Raw genomic sequence first — 15,702 nt, forward strand, 5'->3', positions numbered from 1 at the left:
TGTTATAGCTGCATGGGGTGGGCCAACTCAATAGTGAACCCTACGGACTAAAGCCTCGTACACACGATCGGATTTTCAGCAGGGAATTATGTGATGACACACTGTTGGCCTAAAATCCGACCATTAGTATACTCCATCAGCCAATTGCCCAACTTTCAGCTAACAAATGTTGGATGGCAGGCTAGTAAATATTAGACGGATAACGGTCTGTTGTCAGATTTTCCTATCGTCTGTCCGTCACACAAAAGTTGAAAGTACAAATACGCATGCTCAGAATCAATGCTCACCAAACCTGACATTAGCAGAAGGTGCCCAAAAGGTGGCGCTCAAGAGCTGAAATTCTTCTACGTTCGTGTTTGTTGGCCAAAAAACAAGTTCCTGGCACACGCCCCTTCGTGTGTGCCAGGCTTAAGACTGTGTTTCCAATTAAAATTCATGTGCGTGTAAAGGCAATCATCACAATACTTTTGGTAATATAGTGTAGTCATATGAAAATATTGCAACTAATATCAAAGCCTCATCCTGCCTAAAGTGTTCTGGCCACTGCGGGCATGCAGTGTTTAAAGCAGAGTTCAATCCATAAATGGAACTTCCGCTTTAAGTACTTGTGACCCCCTGACATGCTACATTTTGGCTTGTCATTTTTTTTTTTTTTTTTTTAGGAGGGGGGGGGGGGGGGGGGGGAGCGGGTACCTAGTTTTCACAGGTACCCAGCTCCCACTTCCTCTCCTGGCGCTGTGGCACCAAGCGGAAGTTCACCTCTCCCCCTCCCTCCCTGCAATCTTCTGGGACATGTCTTAGGTCCCAGAAGATTGCCCAGCCATTCACAACACGCGGCTCACGCGGCTGTGAAGCCACAGCCAGGCGCCCACACTTCCAATTCCGGTGCCGCAGAGAGGAGGGGGGGAGAAGCGAGGCTTTGGGAAGCCGCATCGCTGGATCGTGTGACAGATGAGTGTCTGTTTATTAAAAGTCAGAAGCTACACTTTTGTAGCCGCTAACTTTTAAATGGGTGGAACTCTGCTGTAAGCAATGTTTTTATGCCTATAGTGTTACAACAAAATAGTCCTGTTGCTAGGATGCATGCAGCTTCTCAAAGAAGCCACCCAACCGCCTCTATTTGTAGGATACAGGCAGCATCTGAAGGAAGCCACATAACATTCTCTGTTGCTAGGATGCAGGCAGCTTCTCAAGGAATCTACCTAACATCCTCTGTTGCTGGGAAGCGGGTGGCTTTTCAAGGAAGCCACCCAAAGTTCTCCATTGCTAGAATGAAGGCAGCTTCTCAAAGATGTCACCAAACATCCTCTGTGGGTAGGATGCAGGTAGCTTCCCAAGGAAGCCACCTAACATTCTACATTGCAAGGAAACAGGTAGCTTCCCAAGGTAGCCACCCAATATCCTTTTGTTGCTGAAATGCAGGTGGCTTTTCAATGAAGCCACCCAAAGTTCTCCTTTGCTAGGATGATGACAGCTTCTCAAGGATGTCGCCAAACATCTTCTGTTACTGGGATGCAGGTGGCTCTTGTACTCCAACAGAGTACATTTTTGTCATACTCCTGTATGCATGTAAACGATAACATGCAGACTTTTTATTTACAGATTTGATCACAGCACAAGTTTATTGAATCTGTGTGCAGTGGCCCATAGAAAGCAACACAGCTGCATTCAGATCCATAGAAAAAAAAGTTTAATAATAACGACACTTTTTATGCAGCTATGTGCCTTCTCCCTAGGGCAAAACTGTATTTAAATAGAAAAGAAAACGGCATTGCATTTTTTTTTTTATTTCCCTAACTATTGAAAAAAATGCACCTGAACTCAGGCCCAAGGTCACCCCCCCCCCCAGACTGGGGGGCTGCTTGAAAGGCCCCGACAGCCTACCGTTCCATCTCCAAGCTCTGAACAACTCCAACCCCCCCCCCCCCCCCCAGCTGGGCTGACCCTGGGTATTTGAGGAGGCCTGCCCCCTGCCAATCCAAGTTGGGGATTGGTCAGGGCTCCTTAGAGTACCCCAGGCAGCTCCACCTCTCCTCTCCTCCTCTCTTTCCAGTACTTTCCAGAAAGCTCTAGAAAGAAGAGGGAGGTCTCCGTATTGCTGCCTGTGAGTCGCCAGCTGCTAACCTGAGCCACTCCCAGACCAGATCAAAACAAATAGGCCTGGCTGCCAGCCAGGCCTGCTTAAATTTGCCTACCCTACAAAAAAATCCTACTCTAGCACCTACCTACCTAGTGGGTGCTACAATAATATAATAAAAAAATATTAAAGATTATATGCCGACGGGGCCTTCAGGGAAGGAGGAGGAAGGACTGGTGTGGTAGGGCGGTTAGAGTTGACATTAAATTTAATTTAAAAGGCATGACTCTCAGGGCATGAAACTGATTTTTGTACTGCTTGTTTTAAACCATTATAGGCTCGGCTTATCCTAGAAATGACTCCTGTGAAAGAGCTAGTCTGTTTAAAATGGCAGAGCTGTGGGCGACCATATTTTTGGCTCTTAGCGGCAATCTACTTCATGTATATGGTATTCGTTACTGTGAGTTGCACCTACCGGCCTCTGAAGTCCATTCCGAAGGACAACGATTCACGAAATTCCATCGTCATGGTACAAAAGCCTCTGAGTGTAAGTAGCTTGCTAAAATGTAAGTTGTGGACACTCCTTCATTGATCACCTCTAATGGCCTTTTCTTTTCTGGAAACCAACAGGAGGCCTATGTTACATATGAAGATCACCTTCGCCTGGGCGGGGAGCTGATCAGCGTAATTGGAGCAATGGTTATTTTACTTCTCATGGTACGAACTTTTCAAGTCTATGATTTTTTTTTTTGTAAATTGGAGCTGCATTTGAGTGATAAGCTTGCGAATTTTACTATAAGTCAAAGTGATAATACTTTTTGACACAAAGGATGATGAACTCTATTTTATCTTCCTTAATCACTAGTAGATGCAGTACACTTGTTTATGGCCATCACACTTATGCCCTGTACACACGGTCGGACATTGATCGGACATTCCGACATCAAAATCCATGGATTTTTTCCGACGGGTGTTGGCTCAAACTGGTGTTGCATACACACGGTCGCACAAAGTTGTCGGAAATCCGATCATTCTGAACGCGGTGACGTAAAACGCGTACGTCGGGACTATAAACAGGGCAATAGCTTTCGTCTCTTAATTTATTCTGAGCATGCGTGGCACTTTGTCCGTTGGATTTGTCTACACACGATCGGAATTTAAAGGATCGGATTTTGTTGTTGGAAAAATTTATAGCCTGCTCTCAAACTTTGTGCGTCGGAAATTCCGATGGAAAAAGTTCGATGGAGCCCACACACGGTCGGACTTTCCGACAATAAGCTCCGATCGCACATATTCTATCGGAAAGTCCGACCGTGTGTACAGGGCATTATATGAGCTTATTGGACATTATATTCCAAAACCAATAATGAGTTTCCCACCCAGTTATAACAGCCTCCACTCTTCTGTGAATGCTTTCCACAATAATTTGTGGTCATGCAGCCAAAGGGCATATTTGTAAGATCAGATATAGGCCCTATTGTGTAAAGGGAAAGGGAGCTTGGAAATAGTTGTGGGGATGTCTCCTGAAAGAATTTTAAGAGCTTGGTGTGGTCAAATAGTAATAAAACCTGTTTCTCACTACAGGAACAAGGTAAAAGAAAAGAAAATAATTCTGGGGCATGATTTAGAGCAGGGCCAGTTCGCGGTCCTTCAGACTTTAGGAAGGCCATTGGGAGTAGACTTCTCCCGAAGCCAGTGGGACAAAACAAAGCCCCATCTTTGGTGTCACTGGGAGAAATTGTGCTCCATCGTTGGTGACATTTGGAGGAATTTTTTCCCATCAATGGCATCATTGGGAGGAATTGTGTTCCATCGTTGGTGTCATTGGGAGAAATTGTGGTCCATCATTGGTGTCGGGGGGGGGTAGTAATTATACCACACTGTTTGGTATCGGTGGATGAAATGGTGATTCCAAAGGCCAGATAAAGCAATCAAAGGCTCTCATATGGCCCCCAGTTTGGATACCATTGATCTAGAGGAGGAGAGGGAGGTTTGAGGTTCTAATTGTGTAATTCTGGCTATACTCTCCAAACCGCAACAATGTCTGTCGAATCTCAGGGGAGGGGCTCTGAAGTTTATCTGTTGTCTGAGCTGGTTTTTTATTTTTATTTTTTTTATTTTAGATTCCTGACCTCCTACGTGTTGGAGCTACCAGATATTTTGGACAGACAGTTCTTGGTGGACCTTTCCATATCCTTATGTAAGAATCTTTACAAACCTCCCCCCTGACATACATTGGGGGGTTTCAATAACAATGAGTCAAAGTTGGGTAGTGAAGAGGTTGACAAACAAGCAATATTACACTATTTTATTTTATTCAAGACTTTGGATATTGCTTAAAGCAGTCTTGCCCAGTTGGTCAGGTTCCTCTCCTTTGCAGAAATTACTCACAATGTTTTGGAAGCTGCAGCAAGTCAGACAAAGCCCATCTCATTTCCCAGCTAGAGGACGTCCAGCATCATATACCACTTTTCTCTATAGCTTGATTGCATCTAGCCTGCCCTTTTCATTTATTGGGTGACAGTTCTTTCATTCATGGAAGCTTAACATCACGTGTGGGTGTTACCTAAGGCCGTCTGCATGCAAATACAGACTGATGATCTCATCTTTTTATCACTCTGCTCTCTTCTCCTGTCAGCATGCTCTTTGTAAAGCAGCACAGTTTCTTGCCTCCTTCTGCAGGCTGCCACCTTTCTGAGCTCTTCTGTTCAGGAACAACAAACAATAACTAGCAAAAACCTTATTAAAGTGGTAGTAAACTACATAAAAAAAATTATATAGGCACTGGGCAGTTTGTCATAATGTGCTAGTATGCATCACATACTAGCACATTGCTGCAGACTTGCCTAAAAACTAAGCCTTCCAGTGGCGCACTGTCACCGCTGAAGGTGCTTCCATCTACACGGGTTTGCGGGCTTCGGCGATATCAATGGGCGAGCCAGCGATGACGTCACTCCTGCGCATGAGTGCAGGAGTCACAGTTTACGGCACGGCTCTGAAGGAACGGCACAGGCATGCTATTCCTTCAGAGCACATGCGTCGTCGATGTCACCGGCTGCATCTAAAGTAAACATCTCCCAAACGGCGCACGTTTAGGAGATATTTACACCACCTATAGGTAAACCTTAATTTAGACTTGCCTATAGCTAAAAATCATACATGGGAGTATACTCCCACTTTAAAAATGATCATTGGGTAGATTACTATAATTACTAAATGTACAATAATTTGTACATCCAAAACTGATGTATATGTTATTGGGTGATCGAGGTTAGTGATGCTCAACCAGGGTGCCTGCTGGGCTTTTCAAGGGTTCCATATTTTTGTATAGTGTTGTGCATTTCCATTATGTAGACAGGCCAGCTGAGGGTTCTGATGTGAAAGTGGGAGAGTTGAGGACCTGCATGTGAAGCTGGAAGCTGAGGAATGTGAAAAAGGGGGGCTGTGGATTCTGATGTTGAAGTGGGGGCTTAGCACTGTGACGCGGAAGGAGGTGGGTGCTGAGGACTCTGATGTTGAAGCAGGGGGGATGCTCTAAGGGCTCTGATGTTGAAGCAGGGGGGATGCTCTGAGGGCTCTGATGTTGAAGCAGGGGGGATGCTCTGAGGGCTCTGATGTTGAAGCAGGGGGGATGCTCTGAGGGCTCTGATGTGAAAGCAGGGGGAGGGGGGCTGGGTGACACTATGTTTAGAGAGGTGTGCCATGAGGTTTTGCATTTTAGTCACTAAAAAAAGATTGAGCTACACTGGTCTAGCCCTTCTCCCTCTTTGCTGAGGTCTTTTGCATGTAATTTCTTTACGAATGCTTTGTATTTGCTTTTTATATCTGCTGCCCAATGCCTACAATGTCTTCTGTTTCCTTCTTCAGAATAACTTTTGCCTGTATGGTGATGGCAGTTTTGGTGATGAGGGTCACCAACAGCAATGGGGAGGTAGTCCCTATGTCGGTAGCGTTGGTGCTTGGATGGTGTTATATCCTGTATTTCACCCGAGGCTTCCAGATGCTCGGACCTTTCACCATCATGATTCAGAAGGTACAAGTGTCAGAGCCGAAGTTACTTTGGATTTCTTTTTTTTCTTTTTTTTTTTTTAATGGTACTTTGGCCAAAATTTTAAAAATGTCAGTCTATCAGTAGCAGTAACAAAGTTTTATTATCTGTGGATACCTACTATTGGGTCTGTTATTTTTACACTTCCAGTGAAGCTGTTCAACAAAAGTGACAGTTACTGGGAAATAGTGTAGACCCTGGATGGATTGGTGCAACAAATGCCTCAATAGTCAATAACCTTATAATCAACACCTTGAGATTGCTGTATTACTCGGATGTCCTGCGTTTTGTCTCTTTGATGTCCTAGTAGAAACGGTTGTTTCTTTTCTGTTCTTCTTCCTTTTTTTTTTTTTTTTTTTTTTTTTAATCTGAGAAAAATTAATAAATATATGTTGAAAACGAAACAGTTACAGGGGTTGGGAGAAACCATATAACTTTGCCTTATTTGCCGTATTTAAACTTTTTTTTATTTTTTGATAAAAAAAAAAAAAGACTATTTCTGTCAATGCTTAGTGATATTTAAGGTATTTAAAAAAACAAAACAAACATGTTCTACTTGCCTGCACTATGTAATGGTTTTGCACAGAGCAGCCCCCATCCTCCTCTTCTCGGGTTGTCCACCAGTGCTCCTGGCTTCTCCTCCGAGTGCCCCCATAGCAAGCCACTTGCTATGGACGCACTCATGCATGCTTGCTTCTGAGCCCTGCTCTGTGTGTCTATAAGATGCACAGAATGGGGTTCAGCCCTGGCACCTGCTTTCTCCCCAATGGCTCCCCCTGCTGTCAAAGCCAAAAAGGAGGAAGAAACCCAAGAGAGCTGTATCGCTGGATCCTGCTCAGGTAAGCAGTGGGGGGGAGCAACCTTTAAAACCACTTTAAAAAGGTTAGCTGGAGACTACCACGTCCAATGGGTGACAATGCTTTTGTGTGATTTCACTGCAGAAGGAACAGCGTTGTCTCCATGACACGGAGTGGATAAAATAGACCTACCAGCAGGATCAACCAGTATTAGTTTTTAGCTAGGGAGACGCTCTGGATTTTTTTTTTTTCAGTGGTGGCTTGGCTGCAGCAGACATATGGGGGCAATAAATCTACACTGCTAAGACATCTGCACAAATAAATCAAGGTGGAACTGTGACTAGTGACATTTCCAAAGACTCCACCTGTGAGTCAGAAAAATTATACAGGGAATCTATGTTAACTGCAATGTCTATAAAGCAAGAACACAAGACAAAACTGTGGTGTTGCGCTAAAAATCACATCAGACCAGCCCCACTCTATGTGAAAGTCCAAAAGTAACTATAAATTGGCAATTAAATTTAAGCAATTAAGCAACTCAAGGGTCTAGCAGCTTCCAATAATCCATGAGTAGTGGCTAAAACTGAAAAATAAGAAAGGGAAAAGGAAGCACAGATCCTAGCGTAGGTAATCCTTTTTAATTGTTGACAAAATAAGAAATTAAAATCATCAAACTCACATTTTCCCATTGGGGCTGCATGTGCACTTTTGGCGTGGTGTTTTTTTTTTTTTTTTTTTTTGCACGATTTGCGCACTATTTTTTTGAGCTTTGGTGTTTTTTATTAGCCAATAGAGAACTATCATCATGTATTTCTGAATTTATCACCTTTTTTATCAGCTTTTATTATTATTACTATTATTTATTGTTTTTATTTTTTTTTTTTGTTAGGCTGTTATTACTACAAATAATAATAAGTAAATGTAAAGTAAATACACAAACAAAATAATCAAAAATAACTGAATACTATGTAATAACTCTTAATAAAATAAAATAATAAACACTCTAACACAAATTATTAATAATGATAATTATGTATTTGTTTATTTTTTTAGTATTATTAATACTAATTATTTAATTTTTTAAGGTTAAGGGTTAATTATTATTTATGTATTATTACATATTTGTTTACATGTATTTATTCATATATTACTATTTTATTTTTCATTTGAGCAGAAAATTGTGCGATTGCTCACAAAAATGCACAACCAGTGCGCTTCCATTTATTTCTATGGGAATAAAAATGCACCAAAAATGTGCAAATCTGCCCAATTTGAGCTACAAAAAAAGCCTTAGAACTTTTTTGAGCTTCAGGTGACTTTGAGTGGAAATGTGAATCAACGCCATAGAGAATTGATTATTTTCTCCTTCAAACTACAAAATGCTGAGTTGTTTTGAAGTAAAGTCCAGTGGAGTGGTTTGTGGAAAGACTCTCAGCCGGTGTTTTTACATACACATGCAAGCTGAGCCACTCGAAGATGTAACATAGACGGCACTCCTATGCCTGTCAAACCTGCTATATTGCCAGGGGACCTGAATACTCAGAGACCCATGGTGAAGCCCGGAGGGTGTGAATGCTTGAACTGTGTGTAAAACCCTGCAGACAGTCTGCTAGAAGGGGCCAGTATCAATCAAAGCTGGAGGAAGCCTCAGGTGACTGACACTGAAGAGGAAAAAAACCTCACACCTGCCAATACAAAACTCTGCCTGGTGTAATTTTTTTGCCATGACAACACGTTTCAGAGGCATACCCCCCTTTTTCAAATCTATACCACATGATCAAATAATACTGGATCTGTATTTTCACACTCACAGATTTTCTATGTTCACTTTGCCTAAAAAGCTTCACCAAAGAGGCCCCTTTCCATACCCAGGCTCCATCGCAGCAGCATGGGCTGCAAGGGATATGGTTGCCCCACTGGCCACGGGGCAATTGCGAAGTTATTAAAATGCTAACTGTCTTTAAATTGAGTACATTATTTTTTTTTTTTTGTAAAATGTTTAGGAACTTCCATACTTTGTTGGTGGGCTGCCGTTTTCATCCTCTAAAACTGTCTGCTTTTTTTTTTTTTTTTTTTTTCCCTAAAGATGATATTCGGAGACCTGTTGAGATTCTGCTGGCTCATGGCAGTTGTCATTCTTGGATTTGGTGCAGGTGAGAAGAGCTTACTTCTATATAGTTCTCTGTAGACCCACTGCTGTTTTTTTGATAGACATCTAAAGTGGAATTCTATTTTATTTTTTATTTTTTGCATAGCTACATTGCTCCAGCCTGGCCCAATGTTAATATACATTTTTATACCTGGCTTATCCCTGCTGAAAAGGAAAATCACTGTAGAAGCTACCGCTACAATGATCTTTTCTGCCTTCCTGGTCCTGTGCTGACCAGCTACCCTACTGAATAGTACTGCTCAGCACAAGCACCATTCAAAGCGGGCCTTGTAGTTTTTTCAATGAATATAAGAATTTCTCTGATTGGATGAGAAGGGGACTGTGATGTCATAACCCCTCCCCTCCACTTCATCCAATCAGGGGACAATTTGCATGCAGTGAGAAAATGCTATGTGTTCTCTGAATGGCACCCATTCTGAGTAGGCGACTTCGAGTGGCAAACCTCCCAACTTTTTTAGATGGCAACAAGGGACACCTATTGGCAAAAGCACATAGGCATAGAACACAAACCCTGCCACGCCCCCATAAAGTAGAATTATACAAAAATAACATTAGTAAACCCACAAGTTCTTTTTCACATCTATCTATCTATCTATCTATCTATCTATCTATCTATCTATCTATCTATCTATCTATCTCTAAAATGAGGGACAAATGAGGAGGAAAGAGGGACTCAGGGACAGTCCTCTGAAACCAGGGAGCTATGCAGTGATGATCACGCAGCATGGCAGCCGCTAGGCATGGAATTGGGAATACAGCTGTGGTAGAGGCAGTTACTACAGTAATTCTTCTCTTCCACAGAGATGGCCAGGTATGGAACATTCATACTTACATTAGCCAAAGCTGGACCAAGGTAACTATGAAAAAAACATACCTGGAATTCAGCTTCAAACCACATAACTCAAGTCATAAATGGAAATAGGGAAATGTGTGCACATACATATAAGTATCTTAATTTTAATTTTTGCACATTAAAAAGAAAAGCCTACATATGTTGCCCTTATTAAAATCATAGAGAAAGTACCCCTATACTGTACAGTTCCATGCCTGCATATCAACAGCTAAATCAGAACTAGTCAGATTCAATCCAGCGATGCGCCACTCCAGGTCCGTCCCCCCCCCAGAGGCTGACCTTTTGGGCAGCCGGCTTCCAGGTCTGCTGTGATGGACTGGACCAAGATGATGTCACTACCGGGCATGTGAGCTTCGGCATTGCTAAATTTGTGCAGTGAGCTGTGTTAGTAGCTTTAATGCAGAAGAGATAAAGCATGTCTGTTTTGCATTAAAAATCCTGCCTGTCTGCTCATTTTTATTTCCTACCACCAAGCTCCACTTTAAACCACGTAAGATAAACACCTTACTGTCAATCAGCAGAATGTTGAGCAAGGGACAAATGGTGAATCTTTGTGAAAAAAAATACAGCTTATTTGATTCAATTAATCAGCCTTAAAAATGGAAATAATCACAAAGGTTTTAGAAATCGGTAATCCTGCTTGAATAATTCCAATTTTCCTCTTTGCAGCATTCTATGTCATATTTCAAACACAAAACTCAGGAGATCTGGGGCAGTTCATGACGTATCCAATGTCTCTGTTCAGCACTTTCGAACTCTTCCTGACCATCATTGATGGTCCTGCTAATTATAGCGTGGACCTGCCCTTCATGTTCAGCGTGACGTACTCGGCTTTTGCAATAGTTGCAGCTCTTCTGATGCTGAATCTGCTGATCGCCATGATGGGAGACACTCATTGGCGGGTGTCCCACGAAGGAGACGAGCTTTGGAGGGCTCAGGTAATTCACAATGCTTGATAAGTTAAACCAAAATGTGCTTTGCAATTTGAACTGAACTAAAGTAGATGATCAGGGCAGCTGAAGTTCTAAACAAATCCTGTCTTTTCTTGTAAAGGTCTAGCTTGGCTCCTACCTCCAGTAGATTTCACTAATAGTGTGCAAAATAGTAATTTCCCGCAGGAAAGAGGCTGTGTACAAGTGAGGGCACCTATGCCCCCCCCCCCAAATGTACAATTTACTGATCACAAATAAAGTCAATTTATCTTCAGAAGAGGCCCTATCGGTTTCTTCTGTCATAAATGCTCCCTGCTGCCTGTCAGCCGCCATGTACACTGAGCCACACATGTGCAGCTTAGTGAACATTTACGACCCTGATCTGTGCTGCTGCGATGTGACTCCCCTGTGCAAGCGTGGTAGTGACATTATTGTGGCCCGGCCAATCAAGCAGCCAAAGGCACGGAACCCGGAAACAAGACCGGGTGAAGATGGAAGCGCCCGGGACCCGCTGGTTCGTTTGCAGGGCTGGAGAGCACATTATGGCACAGCCTACCTGGGGGCCCCCAAAAAAGAAGCAACAGCGGACTTTACTACCGCTTTCGAAATTTTGCCCAGCTAGACCTAGACCTTTCTTGCATTTCCGCATATCTGAGCTTGTAATGGATACAAAGACATGCCCATTAGGCACATAAAGATGTTGTCTTTCTACTTGCGCGCACACACAGCAATATCCGCTCTAAGACTGTTTTTATGTTTACAGGTTGTAGCTACTACCCTCATGCTGGAACGCAAAATGCCAAAAATCCTCTGGCCTCAGGTGGGAATCTGCGGGAGAGTGTATGGTCTTGGCGACTCTTGGTATCTTCGGTAAGAACCATTCAAGTGTGCTAAGCTGGTTAATTCTTGCGAAATCTGCTAAAGTTTAAGCCGCAAGTGGCCCTATTGGCACCACCTGGGTCAACAAAAGTCAATTTGAAAATGAAAAAATAAAAATTAAGTACAGCGCTACATTTAGAGTGAAAGTGAAAAGCAGCCAACACACCTATAGACTCAAGGCAGAAAAAAAACAAAAGAAACAAAAGTGTGGTGCTATATATCACATCCACAGCCCTGTGTATTACAATACAGACATATAAAAATAGGTGAATACTACCAAAAAATGTATGACCATAAAATGGATAGTGTCAAATAATTAATCAGTGTTGATCACATATAAAGTAAATACACAATAATACTTAATCATCAGATGTGCCAGTGATTAATAGAAACCCGTGCTGGTTCCATGAGCCAGACACCAAACATAAAAATCATGAAACTTTAAAAGTCCATAAAAAATGTGTAGAAAAATAGTGAAGAAAACATTAACAGAGTTCAAAGGGGGTGATGATGCATGGCCAGATGGTATTCACAGAATTTTAGTCGCACCAAATCTGGCGAGTGGGCAGAAGGGAGACCACAAGTGTGCATAGATTGTACATCAGTGCCGGGGCCAACACCAGGAGTAAAGGAGGCTTACCGGAAAAAATTGACCTGAAATGGCGTATGCCAGACAAGTCAAAAAAACATAACCACTGGTTCTGGGAAATGCGTCTTGTCAGATGTCATCAACAGATGGTGGAAAGAAAAGGGGGGGTCACCACGGCTTCCTCTCCCATAGGTAATCCAGCATAAGCCAAACGTGTAGTTTCATATGCCATGCAAGGAGCAAACAAAACTCGCATAGCGTAATAATGTTTTAAAACACTAGTTTATTAAAATAATAAAAAACAGACTCACATTTTGGAAGAACGAAACAGAGCTCAAATATCAAATAGCGGCGATCGTGAGGGGTCCACCTGACATCTTTCAGCTAAGGAGCCGTCAGATGTGAGTCTGTTTTTTATTATGCTGGATTACCTATGGGAGAGGAAGCCGTGGTGACCCCCCCTTTTCTTTCCACCATCTGTTGATGACATCTGACAAGACGCATTTCCCAGAACCAGTGGTTATTATGCTTTTTTGACTTGTCTGGTGTACGCCATTTCAGGTCAATTTTTTCCGGTAAGCCTCCTTTACTCCTGGTGTTGGCCCCGGCACTGATGTACAATCTATGCACACTTGTGGTCTCCCTTCTGCCCACTCGCCAGATTTGGTGCGACTAAAATTCTGTGAATACCATCTGGCCATGCATCATCACCCCCTTTGAACTCTGTTAATGTTTTCTTCACTATTTTTCTACACATTTTTTATGGACTTTTAAAGTTTCATGATTTTTATGTTTGGTGTCTGGCTCATGGAACCAGCACGGGTTTCTATTAATCACTGGCACATCTGATGATTAAGTATTATTGTGTATTTACTTTATATGTGATCAACACTGATTAATTATTTGACACTATCCATTTTATGGTCATACATTTTTTGGTAGTATTCACCTATTTTTATATGTCTTTATTGTAATACACAGGGCTGTGGATGTGATGTATAGCGCCACACTTTTTTGTTTCTTTTGTTTTTTTCAATTTGAAAATGAAAAATAGAAAATTGTCAGCCAAACGGTGAATGATTCCAGTCAGATGCAGTCTGTGTTTGAGTATTCAGACATCCGCTGCTGTCTGAATACAATGGAGAGTAGTGAAGCCTTCTCTTCCATCCATGCTATTTGTCATGGATTTGGAAGCAGAAATGCCTGATTTCTAAGCAAGTATGGCTAACCTCAAACTAGAGACAGTTGTGATAAGGCTTTAATATATATATATATATAGCCATACTTGCTTAGAAATCATATATATATATATATATATATATATATATATATATATATATATATATATATATATATATATATATATATATATATATATATATATATATATATATATATATATATATATATATATATATTAAAGCCTTATCACAACTGTCTCTAGTTTGAGGTTAGCCATACTTGCTTAGAAATCAGGCATTTCTGCTTCCAAATCCGTGACAAATAGCATGGAAAATCATATATATATATATATATATATATATATATATATATAATATATAAAAAATGCTGCTGTTTTATGATGAACAATACTGTGCAAAAGTTTTAGGCAGGTGTTCAAAAATGCTGTAATTTAGGAATGCCATTAGAAATAGAAGCGTTAATTTTTTTTTTTTTTTATAAACTTGGCATGTAGTATATTCCAAATATCTTGGAGGACTAAGCACAAATCTTCTGTGGATGTCGGCTTCCTCAAATCCTTCTGTATCTTCATGTAGTCCCAGATGGATTTTGATGAGATCAGGGCTCTGTGGGGGCCAAACCATCACGTCCAGGACTCCTTGCTCTTCTTTACACTGAAGATAGTTCTTAATGACATTGGCTCTATGTTTGGGGTGGTTGTCCTGCGGGGCCAATGGCACGCCTCCCTTATGGTATGGCATGATGGAGAAATATCTGCCTGTATTTCTCAGCATTAAGGACATAATTGATCCTGACCAAATCTCCAACTCCGTTTTACAGAAATGCAGCATCAAACTTGCAAGGAACCTCCACCATGCTTCACGGTTGTCTGCAGACACTCATTATTGTACTGCTCTCCAGCCCTTCACCAACAAATTGCCTCCTGCTACAGCCAGATACTTCACTTTTTGACTCACCAGTAGAGCACCTGCTGCTATATTTCTGCACCCTAGTGCTTATATTTTCTTGCATAGTTGAGCCACTCAGCTTTTTTTTCTTCTTCTTTTTTTTTTTTTTTTTTTTTTTTTATAATCAAAATTAATTCTATTTTCTATTATAAATTCAACAATTCACAATTATACATTCTTCATTCCATGCTTTACAATAACTAAACAAAGTTAAACATAGTAAACATAGACAAACAAGCTAGTTACATAGTTCTCTTGTCAGCGCTTAACCGGTTGTACTAACCCCCCCCCCCCCCCCCCCCCAAAAAAAAAACAATTAAGAAAGAAAGGAATTTTTTTTTTTTTTTTTTAAGAGCTGTCCATCTCCACCCCCCTCCCCAGCACAAAATAAATACCCGCCCTGTATCTTCACCCTCCGTTCTTCCCATTTGAATCATGTGTTTACCTACCAAACCTCTCTGTGTCAAAAAAAAAAAAAAAAAATTATATATATATATATATATATATATATATATATATATACACACACACACCCCCTGTGATTAATATAGTTCCCAATGATTGTGTGTATCAGTCTATATAATATAGTTCCTCAGTGACACTCCAAACACCTACAAGCCAACACAACACTTGCAAGGAACCTCCACAATGCTTCACAGTTGTCTGCAGACCCCCATTATTGTACCGCTCTCCAGCCCTTCACCAACAAACTGCCTCCTGCTACAGCCAGATACTTCACATTTTGACTCACCAGTCCAGAGCACCTGCTGCTATGTTTCTGCACCCTATTTTCCTGCATAGTTGAGCCACTTAGCTTTTTTTCAACATATGGCTTTTTGGCCTTCAGACTTCTCCGGGCAGTAAATGGGTGTACCTGGTTCCCACTGGCTTCCGCCAGTTCTGTGCTGATGGCAGTACTGGACATTTTCCGATGTAGGAGGGAAGTAAGCATGATGTGTCTTTCATTTGCTGCATTAAAGTGGTTGTAAACCTAGTTACGTCACTTGTACCTACAGGTACGCCTATAATAAGGCTTACCTGTAGGTACTGTAAATGTTTCCTAAAACAGTTTAGGAGATATTTACCATATACGCTTACGCCGACGTCATCAGCGCATGCGTACTGATGAAATGACCTGCTCGTGCTGTCAGTTCAGGACCAGTGCCGTGACTGGCGGCTCTTGCGTACCTGGAAATGACACCAGGAG

At 41.6% G+C, this 15,702-nt stretch overlaps 1 protein-coding gene across 2 annotated transcripts in view; it reads left to right on the forward strand.

The window, feature by feature from the left end:
- The window catches only part of LOC141105837 (transient receptor potential cation channel subfamily V member 6-like), a 77,294-nt gene that overhangs the window by 50,861 nt on the left and 10,731 nt on the right, over nucleotides 1-15,702 (forward strand). For both annotated transcript variants that reach the window (XR_012235662.1, XM_073595967.1), the window contains exons 8-14: nucleotides 2,415-2,624; nucleotides 2,708-2,794; nucleotides 4,201-4,277; nucleotides 5,945-6,110; nucleotides 9,009-9,075; nucleotides 10,615-10,883; nucleotides 11,641-11,747. Coding sequence is in view for 1 of the 2 variants with exons in the window: in XM_073595967.1 (XP_073452068.1) it covers nucleotides 2,415-2,624; nucleotides 2,708-2,794; nucleotides 4,201-4,277; nucleotides 5,945-6,110; nucleotides 9,009-9,075; nucleotides 10,615-10,883; nucleotides 11,641-11,747 (983 nt within the window). In the remaining variant the exon portion in view is untranslated. The remainder of the gene's footprint in view (nucleotides 1-2,414; nucleotides 2,625-2,707; nucleotides 2,795-4,200; nucleotides 4,278-5,944; nucleotides 6,111-9,008; nucleotides 9,076-10,614; nucleotides 10,884-11,640; nucleotides 11,748-15,702) is intronic.

Source organism: Aquarana catesbeiana, linkage group LG08 (assembly GCF_042186555.1).
Source record: "Aquarana catesbeiana isolate 2022-GZ linkage group LG08, ASM4218655v1, whole genome shotgun sequence".
Taxonomy (NCBI): Eukaryota; Metazoa; Chordata; class Amphibia; order Anura; family Ranidae; genus Aquarana; species Aquarana catesbeiana.